Consider the following 18,731-nt stretch of genomic DNA (forward strand, 5'->3'; position numbering starts at 1 on the left):
AATAAATATGCCATGATAAAATTGAAGGATATAGGATTTCTGAGTAAAGATCTGAAAAATAACACCAAGTCTATAATAATAAAAGTTAAAATGATAATTTTAACTAATATTTTTAATAATTTTTATATACATTTTAAAAAAATGAATTTTTTTTAGACTATGTTAATTAAAATATATAAAAGTTAATGAATAATACTAGTATAAATTTAATTAATTATTTATTTATTTATTTACGATTTGCAAATTAATAAATGTTATTTATAGATAGTTTTCTGTTTTTTATTATTAATCTAGGTTTATTAGAATTATATTATTTTATTATATTTCTTTGTTTGTTTGTTTATTTATTTATTTACATTAGGAAAAACAATTAATTTTTAATTTTTAGGAGAATAAGAAATTATTTTTTAATATAGTTTACTCAATTTTATTTAGTTATTTTTTATTATTTTTCATTTCAAATAGTTCCTTTTAAAGATGGTTGCAAAATTTCAATAATCTCACGTGGTGATATTCTTTAAGAAGGGTTAATAGTGAGCATACGCTTAAGTAAACTTCTTAATTGATCATCGACAACGATGTTAGAATAGTTTTATTCATTTAATATAAAATCTAGGTTATTAATAGTTTCTATTTATTTTTAAATTATACTTTCAAAAACTCTATTTTTCACTGCGAACAATCCGCATTTTATTAATTCTTATCCTTAAAAGTTTATTTTTGTTTTTAATGACATCCATAATGGAATACCATTTATTAGCTCTAAGACAACACAACCTAAACTCCAAATATCTATCACATGTGGGATGTGATAGTCTTTTAGATAATCAACTAATTATTTATTGTAGTTAAGATTGTTTGTATAAAGTATGTAATTTAATATCTCTGGTGCCATATATTCAGGAGTGGCCATAGAGAAATTTTTTAAATTTCCAAATGTGAAGGCTGAGCCATAATCAATAAGCTTTACTTAATCCAATTTTAATAATTTTTTATTTTTAGCATCTGGTTTAGTTTTTATTAAAATGTTCTCAGTTTTGAGGTCTGAGTGAACTATTTTTTAATCAGAAATCACTAACAACGCATGAGAGAGTTCAAATATTAAGTGTTTTAGAATATTTAAATTGCTCCTCATTTAAATGTACATTTCTTTATAAATAATCTAATTTCAAATAAAAATAAGCTTTAAATTATTTTGGTTACAAAATTGTTTACTTTATATATTCTCTCTCCTTCTGGGGTTTTTCCTTCTCCTTTTAAATCATACAAATTTGTACCTAATGAATCACCGCTTAACTCATAAAATAGCCAGGTATCCACAGGTTTCAAATCATATCCAGCTAATTTTATCATGTTATTTATACCTTAAATTTTTAAATCATTTCATTTAATAAACAGCAAAAAAAATATTAAATTTTACCTCTGCACCCTTTATATTATGATTTTGGTTAGCCATTCTCAAAAAATTAACTCCCAAACCATATTTCTTTAATATGAGTTTGATGAACATTCTTTGTGGACACCTATTTAATTGCATATTGCTCTTTTGTGTTATTATTTTCTCCAAGCCAAACTAATGCAAAACCTCCTCTAATAATTTCATTAATTTCAAATAAATTTTAAAGAATTTTCTACAAAAAATATTTTTTTTACCTTCCTAATAATCTAATTTTGGTAAAATTAGAAGGAAAACGGTCTCCAAAAGTATTCCATTCATCATCTGTCATGTCATAAAGTACTTTTGGGTGAACAACTTATTTTGCTTGTTGTTTTTCTTAGAGTTATTGCTAAGAGACAATTTATGCTATCCTCTGTTAGTATTAACTTTAAATTTATTATTATTATTATTGTTAATTCTTTTCTGATTACTATTAATCAGTATGCTATATATGTTGGTTTGATATGTTTGTACTTTAATTATGAGATTAGTTATAACTTTTATTAGCTGAAGTTGTAGTGGAAGTATCCTGCTGATTAAAATTAATCTATACTTGATTTTTATTTCTAATATCAGATTACATCTAAGGTACCCACTCTTTCTAAGGTTCAAAGTCATCTGCAAATTCTGTGAATATTCTCTTACGTTAATAAAGAACACTAGGCTATTAATTTTTATTTAAATCTCTGTACTTATCAATTCTGCTTTAGGCTTTACTTTAGTTTATGGAAGCACTTACATAATTATTTTCTTTGTTTTATTCATTTTTTTTAGTGTATTCTAAAAAATTATAAGTTATTTATTTATTATGCTCTGATTCTTAGGTTTGAGATCTTCTTTTTCCCTGATTTTACTAAGCTATAAGAATATCTATGTATTATTTAGTTTAAATATTAGAAGTTATTGGAGTCTTTCCTCCTTAGGATCTGTTTATTATTCCATTCTACTTTTAAAATTATGCATTTTAATTCTATTTTTAATCTTCTTCAGTAGTAGTAGTGCATTAACTCTGACTTTAAAGAGCTGTTTACTATAAAATTTATTTATTAATGTATTTAAGAAATTAATTTTTGTTGAAATTAATTTAATTAGTTCGTTAAAATCTTAAATTTTTTGAAAATAAATTTAAACATTAATCAATTTACTTGTTAGAAAATAAATAAATAAATATTTATAACATGTTTGTTTAACTAAAAATAAAATTAAAAAATTAAAATTTAATTAATTAATCAATTAATTACTTATCGGTTTCTAAATTGGATAGCAAAATTGTTATTTTATCCATTCTTAGTACTTTGGAAAAACTAATTGTTGCTTGAATTGAGATCAGAGTTTTTACTTACTTAGAATAAGCTGTTTTCGTGATCTATAGACATTACACTTCTTCTTTTTGCACTATCATTAATTTAATTCAGTTTACTTTGTCTTCCTTGAACTAGTTTTATGAAAAAGTTTATTAATAAAATACAATATACTAACCACCTTTAAATTTTTGTCAAATCTTTTATAAATTAATTTTACAGACGCTAATTGGGCGATTTTAAGGTGAGGTGCTTGGTGTAAATTCGTTCCTATATTTATCATTCTATATCTTCGATGCACTTGATTCACCTCTTTAAGCTGGATTGTGACCTTACGAAGATTTATTTCTTTTAGGTTTTATCATATTTGTTAAATTGCTGTCATAGTAATGACTCATTTAGTTCAGCTAATTGGTATTTCCACAATATATCTTTGTTACAATATTTTTAACTCTTGATCTTACACTATCTTTTCCTACTGATTTATTTCTGATCTAATTGTTAAAAATAATAAACTTATAGTGTAATTTATGAAAAATTTTTTAAATAGTAAACTTGACTTAAATATAACAAACATTCTTTGCCCATTTAAGTAGGTTTATAATGTAAATTATTTTAATATGCAATTTGTAAATTACTTGATTGGTTGCTGACTGTGGCATCAAAAATCGCCCACATGATGATCCTACTCTTGTAGAGTCATTTAGATTAATTTCTGTTGGTAAAATTTAGTGGTTTGCAAAATCTTCATAAATATCTGTATTGATTCGCTGTGGACGTGAAATAGGTTAGTTTATGTTTATCTTTTTTCTTTTTTTTGATGTAGCTGTTGATGGCGTATAAACACTAAATATTTAAGTGAAATCTTGCTAAGTAGATTTTGCAATAACTTATTTCAGTGTTTCGTTGGGAGAAATATTTCTACCTAAAGGTGTTTAATTTCCATTATTATTTGGGGCTGCCATAAATCTTCTAAATTATGTGGTGAGCATGTTTTTATTTTATGTAGATTAATTGCTTTTAGTGGATTGAACTACATGAAAATCAACATCAGTTTAAATTCTAATGCTATTCTCCATCTTTTTTGGATAATTTATTTGCTTAAATTAAGATAATTTGATTTGATCCACTAATCTTAAATTTTTGGCTAAGCTGATACCTTGCTACCTATTTTTTGTTTAACCACTAAATCCAATGTTTAATAGAATGTTATCACTAAATTTGGTATTCGGTAAATTATTAATTTTTTTTCTTATCAAAACAAATAAACAAACAAACAAACAAATAATAACAATATTAAAAAGCTTTATTAATTTTGTTAAGTATAATAGCTTTGGTGATGTAAAACAAATAAATACTCTCTCATGCATTTATTAAACAAAAGACTAACTTTAGAAAAAAAATTCTAAAAGTAGATAGATAAATAGATATTGATTCCATAGCTATGAAATTAGTCTTCCAACTGAAAAATATTAAGGGAAAGCTCAAAAATAAAAGTTAATCAAAAGACTAATTATATCCACTCTTTTACTATAATTCGCTCAATTTAATTCATTCATTTTTCATCACTAAAAAAAACTAAATAAATAAATAACTTACTTAATAATTAATTAATTTATTTATTTATTTAAATAGTAATAAGTATTTACATTCCAAAAATTTATAAAAGCAAATAAATAAATTAAAATATTTATTTTTTCTTAAAAATAATTTCATAAAATATTAAATTTAAACTATTTCTAATTAAGCTAACAATTAATTTTATTTAAATATTTTAATTACAAAATAAACTTAAAAAAATATATATTTAATTTTTATTCTCTTTTTAATTTAATTATTTTATTGACAATTAAAAATAAAATAAAAAAAATATATTTAAAATAACTTTGATTTAAATAACTTTATTCTTATATATTAAGGAAAGAAAGTAAGTAAGTGTAAATAAATATTCTTTTTAAGTGTAGTGTAATTTAAGTATTTGTTTAAAATGCTTGAAATATTTCATTAGTTTTGTTATTACTATATACTCATTCTTTATCTTATTAATAAATTTTCTTAATAGTCAGTTGCTTACTTTGAAAGTTTATAAGTTAAAGGTTAGTATTATTATGAATAGCTTATACTAAAAGAATTTTATCTTGGACTTTTTGCTTTATTTTATTATGCTAAGCTTTAACTAGAATCAGAATGTTTGAGACCATTCTAAGGAGTTAAAGAGCTTAGAATTTAACTTTTAGGGGTCAATAACTATTAATGAATGCTATCTCTAAAGATTGATTATTTTAATTAAAGAGAAAATTACATGTTTCTTTACTTTTCGTCAAATTATTCTTTTACTTTAAGGGAATCATATGAATTAAGGTTTATTATTGGTATTTAACTTGCCTTTGATTCAGGCTACTATTGAGGTGTTTATGAAAGATACGATTAATTCATGTTGCTTATCTTTGGAAATCCATCAAAGCTTAAATTTGAAGCCCCTTATTTATATGCCAAAATACTTTTTTACATTTTACTCGTACTGTCTTAACGATGAAGGTAAGAAGAATGTTTCATATCTTACGATTTACATATGTTTTTACTTAATCTAAATTAGATTCTCTTTTAATCAGTCTCATCTTAATTCATTTTAGTCGTCATAGGCACATCCTCAAGAGTAAATTTTGCTGTACTTTAGTAGGTATTGCTAATACTCAAGTAATTCTTTTACCTAATATTCTAGTTACCATCATGTGTGTACACATTGTAAAATTTTGGAATTATTTTTTATTTAGAGTCATTTTGGCTATCTTTATCTTCTTAGCGTTGCTTTTTTTAAGATGGAGAGTCTTTATTTGTGTGTGATTTTTTTTAATTTTAGAGGTTTTTTGTTAATTGAGTGTTTAAAAATTAATACTCATCACAAAAATTGTCTGAATTATTTGATGTGTTGTTGTTTTCATTGGTGATGTTATTTTGAGCATTTTTAGAATTTGATGACGGAGAATCTAAAATTTTATTCTTGTCTATAATAATATCTTCTTACAGTATTTACTAGTAACAATTATATTTATTTTATGCTGTTTTTTTGAAGAGGGAAGCCATATCATAAACTTTAAGAAATGAAGATAGAATTCTCATTTCTACTTCTAATATCTTACAATTCTAAGATTTACACACTGCTGTAAATGAATAAATTCTATCTGGTGAAATTATATCTTCATCACCAAAGTAGTTATTTGATCCAAGTAGAACTATTTACTTTTATATATTTGTAAGCTTCGTATTTTTAAAGTATTGTTAATATTTTTGTTAATCTAGCTTAGATGTTCCTACCGAAACCATTTCTCTTATCAACTCCACTTCTCCTTCCATCAGAAAAAAAATTTTTTCTCCTTTATCTCCTTAGCAATAAATCTTTTTGCCCACTGTATAAATTTTTTCTTAAAACTCATGGAGAAATGAGAGAATTTTGTTTACAGCTACAGGTTTAAATATCTCAAATTTTTTCATGAAGTAAACTTTTTCATTAAGAAGATGCTGCTAGTATGAGCCTTAAATTTCGTTAAATCCTTCTTTATCTAAAGAAATGAACCAGGAATCTTCTTTGCAAACAATACTTGCCATTCTATAAAATAATAATAATTAGACATTATCAACTGCTAACCATTTTTTTATACCTTTTATTTTCAGTTGTTAACAAAGCAATTTCACCAAAAGCCTCTCCTGGCTTATAAATTTTGACGCATTAGTATCTTGGGAAGTGTTCGAATAAAAATTCATCATCTTCATGGTCTTCGGTAACTTAAGGAAGTAATCTTTTAAATTTAATTTAAATCAGCCAGTAAAAATTTGAATAAAAAATTACCTCTTTTATTTTGTTTACTGTTTAATAAGTTCTAATGGTGCTGTGTTTGGATAGGGAATTAAGCAGTAAGATTTTCCTAATATTATAAGAAAGTAATTATGATTAAAAATGATGAACCTTGATTTTTAAATGTACCTTTTAAAAGTATAAAATACTCATATCCTCTATCACCTGTTCAAATAAAAATAAAAAAATTTAGTTAATTTGTTTGCTTTTTGGTTAGTTAGTTAGTTTGTTAGCCTATCTATTACATTCCTTATAAAATTAAAAAAACTGAAATAAATTGTTTACCGTATTTAAATAAAGGCATGTGTTTTTTGATGAAAATGCACCTTAGATTTTAAATGATTTTGTTTGATGTGGATTTATTCTTTAACATGTCTTGATTTTCTTTAAAAACACTCAAGTTTCTAATGAATTTTCCTAAAAACTATACTTCTTACTAGCTCTTGATTTACTTTTAAAGTAAGAAGATAACCAACTTTATAATTATTTTATAACATTGTTAATTCTTTCAAAATATTACAGTAAGAAATATATATTAATTACATCGCAAGTATCTTTATCTTCAAAGTCTATTAAATTTGATTTTTCTAATTCGTCCAATTTAAATTACATGATCTTATTCCTTTATTAGATAGCCTTTTTATCCTACATCATTTTTATAATACTTTCTGAGCTGTAATTTGATTGGGTCTATAAATCTTTTTATTATAGTTTATCATGCATCAAAAATGTATTTTGCAGCTTATTGTAGGCATTCCTAGCTTTTATAAATGAATTAGGAGTATCAGTAAGGGGTGTATCGGTAACAGGAGTATCGATATTTGTCTAAGCTACCTCTAAATTAGCTGTTTATGATTGAGTTTCTTCCATTTATATACTTTATAAGTAATTAAAAGATAATTAACTAACTTTCTGATTGTTTTTAGAAAATATTATTCAAAGTAGAGTTAATTTATCAAAAATTAATTAAAACAAAATTTTAATGGATTAATTTGAATCATGATTTAGACTGGAATCTATCTGTGATAATTGTGGAATTTAATTTTTAATTATTGTGAGTCAAAAATATATGAAGAAGCAATTATCAATATATCTTCTTTATAAGTTTTAGCTATTTTCTAATTACTCAAATACATTTTTTTTTTCATCTTAGCTTGTTCAGAATTTTTATGCTTGGAAAGAGTTCTTCACAATCTTTGTAAGAAAATTAATTATGTTAGTAAGTTAGCAACTACTTAGCCTTCATTTGCATAAACTGCGTTTTTTAAGAAAATCCATTTACTTAAATTTATAAATTTCTAATTTTTTTTGATAAGTGAATTTTTGTAAAAGAAATTAAAATATTAAAGGAATAAAATAAATTTTAAATTAATGTGATTCAAAAGTGTACAAAGAAGCAATTATCTATATAACTTCTAAAGAAAATTAACTGTTTTCTAAATACTTTATAAAAAAAATATTAATTTTTATTTTTCATCTGACTTAGTTCAAAAAATGCATATTTACAAAGAGTCTTCTAAACTTTGTTTTCTGAATGATTTTTATAAATAAGCAAATGCTTAGCTTTTATTTTTGTTGTCTGGGTTATTGAAGAAAATCCATTAAATTAAATAAAAGTATAAATTTCCTATTTTTTGTTTGATAAGTGATTATATAATTTAAGAGATTAACAAATTAAAGAAATAAAATAGAATATTAATAATAATATACCTTTTCTTAACAAAGCAAAAATTATTGAAAATAAATCTTTAAATAACATTAAATAATATATTTTTAATGAAAACAATTAAAATAACGAAGGGAGTTTTCTTAAAAAAATATAATCTCTCTTTATGTTAAGGACGACATTCACTTTTTACTTTAATAAACAAAAACATCTTAGATTGGTTTTGATATTTTTAATCAATTTTCATAAATTCAATTCCAAACATTAAAAGATTTTTTTATGTTTTTATGAAAAAATAATTAGTTTATTTATTAATTTTCTGTATTCAATTAAACAAATAAACACAAGCTTAAAATAATTTTAAACATTAGAATTATATAAAAAAATAGAAGTTTTTTTGCCTTAAAATATTGTTTTAAATCTATTTATTATATTTATAATTTAATATAAATATTTTTTAACTAGTAAGAATTTTGATATAACATCAGTTTATTCCACAAAAGTAAATCAATATTTTAAAATAAATAATTAGAAGAACATTAAAGATAATCAAATATATTAATTAATATTTAAATATAATATTTTCTGCTCCAAGAAAGCAACAATGATTCAACGCAGCAGGTTCGCTCGACTCTCCATTTAGTTAAATCACATAAATTAAAATCAAATTAATAAAGATATAGATGCTGATACTTCTATAAATGTAGAGACTAAATAATTTTTAAAGCATGTAGTAGAACAAAATAATTAATAACATGATGACTCATATGACTGTTATAATCCTATACAAAAAACAAGTTGCAATACAAGTCCTAGTAAGCTAAAAAGAGGGAGCTCATTGATACACCTTTAAAACTTAGAAATTATGAGAATCTAAGAAGCATCCAATGAAGGCTACCTTAAACTATCAGGATTTGAAAGTCAAAAGTAATTTGAGGAAAGGAAATCTTAACTTATTAAGGCAGTCAAATAAACTGAAAAAATCGATATGAAAGAACCATTTATTTAAAATGTAAGCAACAATTTTAATTAAACAAAATGATATTATTATTTAATTTACATTTTAAAAATAACTTTATTACACAAAAGTTTATGAATGTTTGCTTATTCTTCTATTATTTAAAAATACAATCCTTATCTTTTTTCTATAAGCATAATAAAAAAGGAGTTAAATCAATTAAAATATATAATTATTATTGAATTTAATTGATTGATAGATAGATAAAGTAATAATTTAATGTTTTTTAAATCAAAAAGTTGGCATGTGGTATCGCTGTTAAAGCTATTAAAACATATAATGAAGCGTAGTTCATGCTGAGGATATTTACTGAAAACACTATATTTTCACAATACAGCCAGGTCATTAAAAAAAATGTCAACCTTGTCAACTTGATGAGATACAAGTTTTATCCTAAAAACTCTATTATATATGAAACTGGTGATTTTGGCTAATATTATTATTTTTTGTTAAGCGGGAAGCTTCTATAATTATTACCTATCAGCGATGAGATTGTATCTAGTCCTGTTAAAATATCCGCATAAAAAACACCAATAAAAATGGAGCTCAATTTATTGAATATGATAAAGTAGAATGACAGTCTATTAGGAAAAAGCCCTAAAATGACCAAAAATCTTAGTCTCAAAGAGAAAAGAAATTCTTTTTCTTTAATAAATAATTCAATGTCAATATTGATGGAAAAAGAATTTGAAAAACTTGTTCCACATCATAAATTTAATTAATATATTTTACCAGGATAAGGCTTTGGCGATTCTGAGCTCTTCTCTAAATTAAGAAGGTAAATTAATTTATATTTTTATTTAAATTTCAATCGTCTTTTTAATATAAAAATAGAGGATGCACAATCTTTTGTGAAGAGGATTCTCATCTTATTATAATTTAAAAGGAAGACTTTTAGCAGTTTATGGGAAATGAGAAGAGTGATTTAGTAAGCTAAAAAATAAATTTCCTAAACTAATTTGATTTTCTTGAAAGTATACCTAATTCTAAGCTTAATCAAATTTTAGAAACGTCTATCACTTTAAATTTAAACTCAAAAAATATCATTTACTAAGAGGGTTAAGATTGTGAATCAATATACTTCATACGTAAAGGAGAAGTAACTTTAACCTAGATTTTAGAGACTTCATAATCACAAGAGGAATAGAGAGACTAAATCGCTTATGATTATGATGGAGAGTCAGATCTTTATACAGCCATGAATAAGAGAAAAAAGAAATAAGAAAGGGTACCTATACTTATAATAAGTGAAAATAGCTATTTTGGAGAATATGAGATACTTAAGAAAATTCCTTAGAGGACTACATAAGCAATTTGTTCTTCTTAAGAATCTGAAATTATAGAAATTAAGATATCAGTATTTATTAATTGATTACTATAATTATTTATTTTTAAATAAATTATCTTAAAAACATTAAGTGTGTGTTTTAGTTAATTAATTAATTCATCTTTTATAAAATAATTAGAATCTTCTTCCGTTAGTAAAGGTATTTGGTAAATACGCAAACTTAAAGCAGCATGAAAAAGTGAGAGATAAATTTATGGAAGAAAGACTCCAACTAATACAGTCTCAAAAAAGAGAATAAAATATCTCAAGACAAGCTTAATAATTAGCTATTTAAGATAATAATGCTCTAAATAATTTTTAAATGAAAAGAAAATCATCTCTCTAGCTTTCTTAATCAAAAACTCTTTCTAACTAAAATTCATAATATCAATCACCATCTTCAAATATTAGCAATAGTGATTTGTTTCCTTTAAGAAGTAAAACTAAAACTCTAAATTAAATAGATAGAGGAAAGCAGAATTTTTCCTTTTCAAAATTAATTTAAACTCCAAGTTAGTCATAAATTAAAATTGAAGAATATTCTAAAAGTAATAACACAAGTCCTTCATCCTTGAATATAACTAAATCAGAAAGAGTGATAGGAGCATGTTCAATTTTTAGCCCAAATTAAAAAATAAGAAGATAATTATATGACAAACAAAAGACCCTAAATCATTAACAATCCAGCTTTTATGATTTTTCGATTAAGGACTCAAAAAATTAAATTATTGAAGAAATACAGTAAAAATAGTTAAATTAAAATAAATAAAACTCTTTGTAGTTAATTTTAGATTAGCAATAAAATCATGCTGATTAGAAAGAATAAAAGAGGAGCTAAGATTTTTACTAAATACAATAATTAGGCTAGATAAATACTCCAAAGCAAATAAAAAAATAAAATTTATAATTTCATAAAAAATGTAAATCTAGTACTTACATTCCTATATAATAAACCAAAGAAAGCTTAGAAACCAACCTATAGAGCTTAAAAAACGAATTTAAATTAAATTTGTTCGAAAATTACTTAGAAAAAGCTGAAAAGTAGGTACAACAAAAGTAAGAAGTCATGTAAAGACTTACATAAAATGTTAATAAATTAGCAGGAAATTCAAACAAAGGATTATTTGATGAAGAATTTTAAAAAGGTTTTAACAAAATGTATTTAAGAAAATTTGGAAAAAAGTATGAAAAGAATTGAAATTGATTATAAATTATTAAAAAATTGTATTTATGTCTATATACACATGAGTAAAACTTAATATAGTTTAAAAAAAATTACTAATTTAAATTAAGAAAATACAATAATCAATTATTATTTTAAGTTAAAATATATTATTTAAATAAACTATTTATCTTTTTTATTCGTAATTCTTTTATAAGAAAACCAACATATATCCCGAAGTACACTAAAAATCTTAAATAAATCAAATTTTCACCCTACTTTCGAGTCGATAAACCATAATCTATTCACTTAATCAAGATAATAAAAAAAATTTTTCTTTTAGGAATTTAACAAACAATTTTTTTCAAAAGTTTGTTCATTTTCCTAGAAAATCAGAACATAAGTAAACTATTTATGGTATAATATATTATGAAATTTATTTGTTTTAAGGAGTCAAATAAAAGTTTATAAAAAATATGAATAAATTAATAAAATATACAAACAAAAGACTATTTGACACAATGTATTTAAGTTAATTTGGAGTAAAAAGTTAATTTTATAGGTTTTACTTTTCATTTAAGAAAATTTGGAAAAATGTAAAAAGAACTAAATTTGTTTTAAATTATATAATAAATAAATAAAATCCAGTTAGTATAACAAATAAAATAAATAAAATTGTTAAATTAATTTTAGATAATTAAAAATTGTTTATTTTTTTCTAAATTAATATATTTTATGCAATCTATTCACTGGACCTAACTCTATTTATTAATTAAAAAATTTAACACTTTTTCTTTATTAGAATTTACTAAACGTTTATTTAACTTAAAAATATTGGTTATTCTTTAGCCAAACTTTTCTTTATTGTATTATTGCAAAATTTAAGCATTCCTAGATTGAATATGATCGAAATCAGCTAATTTTGATGGAATTTAGAGTTAATCTTAATTAAATGTCTATTCATCTTAATTAAGGTTTAAATAACTATTCTTTCTGCTATTTTATGAGCTTTAAATTATATAACTTACTTTGTTCAAAGGGTTTTTATTTTCAAATTATATTGTATCAATACTCTTAGCTGAGTTATTTAGAAATATTTTTGGCCTAGATGAGCTTTAATTTAACTTACTTATAGACTAGCTTATATTTTATTGACTTTTGCTGTTATCAGAAATATAATATGATTTTATTTACAAATTTTATTGTGTTTATTCAGTTTTATCTAAATCACTTTAGATACTAGTAGATTTGACTTAAGAAGAAGTAAGAGACGTTGGATTCAACGAAAAAGTTCTGTTTTTATTCTTAGCTAATAAAGGTATAGAATCTAAATTTTATAGAGTAGAGGGATAGTACAGTATTTGTTAGTTACTATCAAAGACGTTTTAATTTTCTTCCAGTTTGTTTTTATTATCATCAGAAATTATTATAGAGCTTTTTAATGAAAATTGCTGAGAATTATGAGAATTAGGCATAAAATTAGGGCTTTATTGAACTGATTTTCTTTAATTTTTTGCTTATATGATAAAATTATCTTTGTATAAAAATCCTTTAGCAAGTGGAGAAGTAAATTCATTTAATTATTTTTCAAATTTAAAACCATCAATGAGAAACTTATTATCAGGTGAATGAGCTAAGCTATAAAAAGATTTACGGTGTTACTTTAAGGGTGAAATTTCTTTTAAGTTAAAGGCTTCATTAAAGTTACTTTTATTTGCTTATTCATTTATCTTTTCTTTAATTTGCAATTTAAGTTTTGATTTTTTACTTTTTTTTTCCTTTGATTCAAAAATTTCTTCATCCTTGACTGTTAATTGAGGATCTTCTATCTTGCTAATGCTTTACAAAGAAAAGATTTAGGTATTAAGAATTTTCTATTACTCAAGAGATGAGGGCTACTCTTTTATTGACAAGAGATTTGTATATCTTTTTGTTTCAATTTTCTATTAGCTTTTTTGACTAAAGCTAAACATGTTTTGTTTAAAATTTTTTTGTTAAGGAGAAAGAAAATTTTTTAGATTTCTACTAACAGCACTAGATTTATCTTAATTTTTATACAAATTATCAATGAAATTGAAAGACACTGAAGATTTACTAGGAATGAAATCTCGGTTACTTTCTAGTTAAAAATCTTTTGTAAAGAGCTTCTCCTAAAATAATTAATGGTTCATTTTTAATCTTTATTCTTCGATTCCAGTTAGGCTGAAACTATTCTTTTAAATAACATTCGTAGATCCTGCTTAAGGCACATTAATACTTGAAAGAAAAGGATTAGAAAAAATAGTTTGATGATTATTTATGGCACTTCCTCTTCTCGATTGAATATTTTTTTAAAAGCTCTTTAAGTCCTTTTCACTAAAATTGTTCTTTAAACTTTTAAAAATAAGCTAATTTTCCTGATGGCCAGAGTTTTGATGTGTTTTTTGAGAATTTTAATTTTAACAAAATTAAACTAATTCATTTCTTCTTTAAACATACCAGCTAGTTTTAGTCTTTTGTGTTTAAATCATTTTCTTATATGTATTTTAAATCTTCAGAATCTTTATTAATCTCTTTTTTAAAATAAGTTTTAATTTCCTAATACCTTAATAAAAATGCTTACCTAGGCATCTATTCTAAATATTTCAGTCTGAGAAGACTGGCAAGTAGCTGTATAGTTTCTTATTTATTGATTACTTATTATATCTTCTTCTCCAAAATATGTATTCTACGAGAGTATAATAATATCTAGTACTTTTGTTGTTTTCCTACCCAAATTTGAGTTGTATTAAGTCAATAGAGAATTTTTAACTTGCTTACTTTGTAACTCAAGCGTTTTAAGAATTTCCTAATCGCTTTAGATCTCATTTTGGTTAATCTTTTTACTAATAGCTTAATTTTAATCAATTTAATCAGTCTTATCATCTGCTGTTGATTAAGATTAGGAAAATCTTTTTTTGTTTTTATTTTATTTTTCTTTATAAGTTTCCTGTTAAACATTTTAAGGCGATTCTTCTTCTTATTACTTTGAGGATAGTTTACTTTAAGCTAATTTGATATCTGATTGATATGTTTCTGGAGTATAAGTAAAAGAAATTCTTACTTCCCCTTACCTAATAAAGTAAATATACTTACATTCTTCTCCTTACTTAAATATGACTTGATTTTTATCTAGCTTTTAAATTTGCATTAATTCTAAAATATGAAGTAGCATTATGTTAGTAAAATTATAAAAAATATCAAACTTCTCTAAAAATTCTAGTTTCTATCTCAGTATTTATTCTCTCTATATTCCTACTAGTTCCTCATAGTCTTGTTTTGAAATAGTTAAAAATTCGCAGTCTTCTCCACACACAAACGTCATTTCTCTTAATTTAAAATTTTAATTAATGGTAAATATGATAAATTTCATTTCTATAATTGAAAAATCAACTTTAAATAACTTTTAAGATAAGATTATTGATTTCAAATATTTATCATTTAATAATTACGAAACACTATTAGACAATAGAAATACCTATCCAAAGGAATCGCCTGGTTTATATGTCTATAATATATCCATGTGAGGGAACATCTAGGGAATAGAAAGAGGACTCTCGTTACTTTATCAGAATAATTAATTAATTAAAAACATGTCAAACAAACATAATTCAAATGAATTAATTTTTACAAAAGAGATTTAGATTATTGTCTAAAAAGTAATTTTGCTTTTGGAGAATTTTTGGGTGTATTTGAATTAATATGATTTTGATTGATAGAAAACGACTCTTATTTAGCTAATAAAGGAATATTTTAAGCATCTACATCTTGAGTTCCTTATTTTTCTATTTAGCTGGTACCATTCTACTAAGAATTAAATACAACGCTATTCTTCTTATTTTATTTTCTTTTAAAAGCTCTAAGCTTAGGATGCATACCATATACTAATCCTAATAATAATTAATTTATATTTTTAATCTCTTTTTATGGGATAGCATTTAATATTGGAATATATTGTATTATAATACCTTTAACAATGATAAAATAACAGCTACAAGAATCTCCTATTTCTAGCAATATGGTTCCTTTTTAAACAGACTTAATATTGATAATATTACTCAATTTGTGTTACTACTCTAACAAGAAAGTGTTTTTTTCAAAAAAATCAAGATCTTTAATAGCATTTATTAAAAATTACTACTCAAATTTGTTCTTATAACTTTTTTTAATAATTGTGAGAACCATCTTTTTATAAAATGATTATTTAACATTATTGTAAAAGACTTCAAATGAATAAATAGCAATTAATGAACACTAAAATTATTTTTTAATTTATTTTTAAAATTTTTACATCTTAATCTTCTTCAACCTTTAAAGAAACTATTTTTTTATTCACTATTTTCCTCATATAATTTTCTTTTTGGATCTACATATTAAAAAGCTTTGTACATTTATCATCTTGAAGAACATTTAATAAAGAGCGACCTAACATAAGCTTGAAAAGTCTAAGATGCACCGATCCCCTTTTATCCTTTTGTATTTAAGCATTATTATTTTTAGGCAAGACAGAATTTGGTTCATTTATAACCTTTTCTTACTACAAAGAAAAGTGGCTGCTCATGTTATAGAAGTCAAGCAAATTATATACACAATTTTTTTATCCAGTATTGCAAATTTTATTAAAAAATCTTATCTTTTGTAATTAAACCTATTTGATGAAATGTAAGTCAATATTATCATAACCTTTCTTTACTTTTAGAGAAAAAATCAGTATAAAAGTTTTTTGTTAAACAGATAAAAAAAGTTTAATTTAACTTAGTGAACATATTATAAAGTCATTTTTAATATATAAAAAATAAAAATATTATTTTAAACTATTATAATTAGCAACTTTGTGATTATTTGAGAATAAATATTTTTAATTTATGTGAGATAAATAGAATATAAAAAAAATATTATTTAACCAGCTCATTAAAAAAATAAAATTAAATGAAAAATACTTATTGCCTTTTAATATGTTTCTAAAAAATAAATTAAATTTCATTATTAAAACATCCTTAAAAATAAATTTATTGAATCTATCTATCTATCTATCTATCTATTTATTTTTAAAATGATAGAAAATAAATTTATTTCAATTAAATTTTAATTTCAACAATTTTTCTATATTTTTTGAATTACCAATTATTCAAAAATAAAAATAATTTTTCTAATAGTATTTATTGTTGATTAATTTTATATAATAAAACACTTTAAATTAAAGATTTTTTTAGATAATTTGTTTTTCTTCTAAATTAATTTTAAAGGTTTCCTAGTAGCTTTTTTTAACTTTTCTTTATATTTTAGATTTTAAATGTATTATGAGTGAAATAAAGCAATTTTTTAATCTTGTTTGAATTTAAAACAATTTTTTATTTAAAAAAGTATTAATAAAATTGATAAGACACTCTATATTTTTTATAAAATTCACTCTGATGATTTCTTATTTATATAACATTGCATAATACTGAAAAATAAACTCTTTCTCTTCTACTTTTCATTATAATTTTTTAACAAAGGTTGAAAAGTTTTTTAAATAATTTTTTAGATAATGCAAAAGAAATAGTTGTTTTCTTAACCGACTCAGTAGTAAAGAGAAAAAGCTCTGGGTGATTTGAGCTCTTTGTCTTAAAAAAATTAAACGCAAATTAAGAAGATAATTGGATACTTTAAACCTGTACCAAATCCTTATTCAGATGATTGGTTATATAATTAAAAAGAAGAAGGTCAAACATTTGATAAATATATAGAAAAACCTAGAACTATAGATACTAAAAAAAGAAAAATATATATCCAACCTCTAGAACAAGATATAAATAAGGAATTCGTTGATAAGCTGAAAATATTTGCATCTGCCTTTTTCTTTGGAATCAAAGTAGATTTTTTGCCACTGCTAGAAGTTGAAAAATTAGGAGTAAAGACTAGAATAAATGAAAACAAAAAGTAATTTTATGCTCCAAAAATTTTAGAATTGTTAAAAGAATCGAAACCTAAGGATGCTTATTGCATTATTGGAATTTGTATGACAGATATTTACAACAAAGAATCATGGAATTTTGTTTTCGGTTTAGCTTCTTTGTAAGAAAAAGTAAAAATTAAATAAATCTTTCATATAAATATATTTCTTGAATTGAAATCTATCTATATCATCTTATTAATATTTGTAGTTATTTTTAGCGATCTCAAACTGATAATTAAATTGATTTACTTATTTAATTATAACTGCAATAAAATAGACTATTTTAAATTTAGTAACTTTTTTTCAAAATTTAAAGCGTTAATATAATTTTAATATCTATTTCTTTAGATATTTAACTTTTAATATAAATGATTATATAGGTAGGTGTTTTTAGTTTTGCAAGATACTAAGAGAGTTTTTATTATCCAAAGGCTTAAGTAGACTAAGATTTGGTAATATATAGAAGCTGTAAGGTGATGTGTCATGAAGTAGTCCACTAATTTGGAATTAAACATTGCATTTATTATCACTGCATAATGAATGGATCTAACCACTATGAAGAATCTGGAAGTAAACCATTTTAGCTCTGCCCAGTTTGTTTAAGGAAAATGCAATATGCTTTATAATTTGATTTAGCTGATAGGTACAGAGCTCTCATTTAAGCAACAGAAACTTTAAAAAATAAGTATTTTAGTCAAGAGTTGTTTATTTATAAAAATCTAGTTTTGAATGAAAATTTAGTAATCAGTGAAAGCAGCTCTAAACTTCAGCAAAATTAATTTGAAAAATCAAACAATAAAATTTAATCTAATAATAAATGAAAGTATAATAAGATTTAGAATTGGTAAATATACAAATTTATTTATTTATTTGTGTTAAACTCAATGTTGCTTTTAGATTGCTTTAAATGACGTATATTTTTAATTAAATCATATATTTACGATATGAAAAGAAATGTAAGGATTTCTAAACAAATTTTCCCACATAATCTAATTAATTAATTTTTAATT

The 18,731-nt window shown here is 22.8% G+C and overlaps 5 protein-coding genes across 5 annotated transcripts; 2 read left to right on the forward strand and 3 right to left on the reverse strand. All coding sequences in view use genetic code 6, as the record gives it.

Moving 5' to 3' along the window:
• Positions 1-457: 457 nt before the first annotated feature.
• On the reverse strand, positions 458-4,016 carry TTHERM_00732670 (Serine/Threonine kinase domain protein; the record flags this gene model as incomplete). The annotated part of the gene is made up of 7 exons (XM_001023665.2): positions 3,378-4,016; positions 2,960-3,233; positions 2,680-2,873; positions 1,654-2,468; positions 1,421-1,590; positions 1,216-1,364; positions 458-1,162 (listed from the first exon to the last, which is right to left on the reverse strand). Exons 1-7 carry the CDS (start codon positions 3,816-3,818, stop codon positions 458-460), a joined length of 2,748 nt encoding a protein of 915 aa, XP_001023665.2. The 5' UTR covers positions 3,819-4,016.
• Positions 4,017-4,740: 724 nt separating this feature from the next.
• On the reverse strand, positions 4,741-7,522 carry TTHERM_000732679 (kinase domain protein; the record flags this gene model as incomplete). The annotated part of the gene is made up of 6 exons (XM_012799876.1): positions 7,136-7,522; positions 6,878-7,067; positions 6,722-6,757; positions 6,587-6,662; positions 6,399-6,536; positions 4,741-6,346 (listed from the first exon to the last, which is right to left on the reverse strand). The coding sequence occupies exons 1-6, from the start codon at positions 7,460-7,462 to the stop codon at positions 4,741-4,743; spliced, it is 2,373 nt and encodes a 790-aa protein (XP_012655330.1). The 5' UTR covers positions 7,463-7,522.
• A 1,340-nt stretch (positions 7,523-8,862) lies between these two features.
• Positions 8,863-11,801, forward strand: TTHERM_00732680 (cyclic nucleotide-binding domain protein; the record flags this gene model as incomplete). Its single annotated transcript, XM_001023666.2, has 4 exons — positions 8,863-9,270; positions 9,516-10,054; positions 10,111-10,633; positions 10,743-11,801. The coding sequence occupies 4 exons, from the start codon at positions 8,863-8,865 to the stop codon at positions 11,799-11,801; spliced, it is 2,529 nt and encodes an 842-aa protein (XP_001023666.2).
• Positions 11,802-12,511: 710 nt separating this feature from the next.
• Positions 12,512-16,404, reverse strand: TTHERM_00732690 (cyclic nucleotide-binding domain protein; the record flags this gene model as incomplete). The annotated part of the gene is made up of 6 exons (XM_001023667.3): positions 16,075-16,404; positions 15,752-15,968; positions 15,415-15,673; positions 15,236-15,346; positions 14,368-15,112; positions 12,512-14,317 (listed from the first exon to the last, which is right to left on the reverse strand). The coding sequence occupies exons 1-6, from the start codon at positions 16,342-16,344 to the stop codon at positions 12,512-12,514; spliced, it is 3,408 nt and encodes a 1,135-aa protein (XP_001023667.2). The 5' UTR covers positions 16,345-16,404.
• Positions 16,405-17,313: 909 nt separating this feature from the next.
• On the forward strand, positions 17,314-18,542 carry TTHERM_00732700 (peptidase family M54 protein; the record flags this gene model as incomplete). Its single annotated transcript, XM_001023668.3, has 2 exons — positions 17,314-17,850; positions 18,102-18,542. The coding sequence occupies 2 exons, from the start codon at positions 17,314-17,316 to the stop codon at positions 18,540-18,542; spliced, it is 978 nt and encodes a 325-aa protein (XP_001023668.1).
• Between the last annotated feature and the right edge of the window lie 189 nt (positions 18,543-18,731).

This window comes from Tetrahymena thermophila, assembly GCF_000189635.1.
Source record: "Tetrahymena thermophila SB210 genomic scaffold scf_8254417, whole genome shotgun sequence".
Classification (NCBI taxonomy): Eukaryota; Ciliophora; class Oligohymenophorea; order Hymenostomatida; family Tetrahymenidae; genus Tetrahymena; species Tetrahymena thermophila.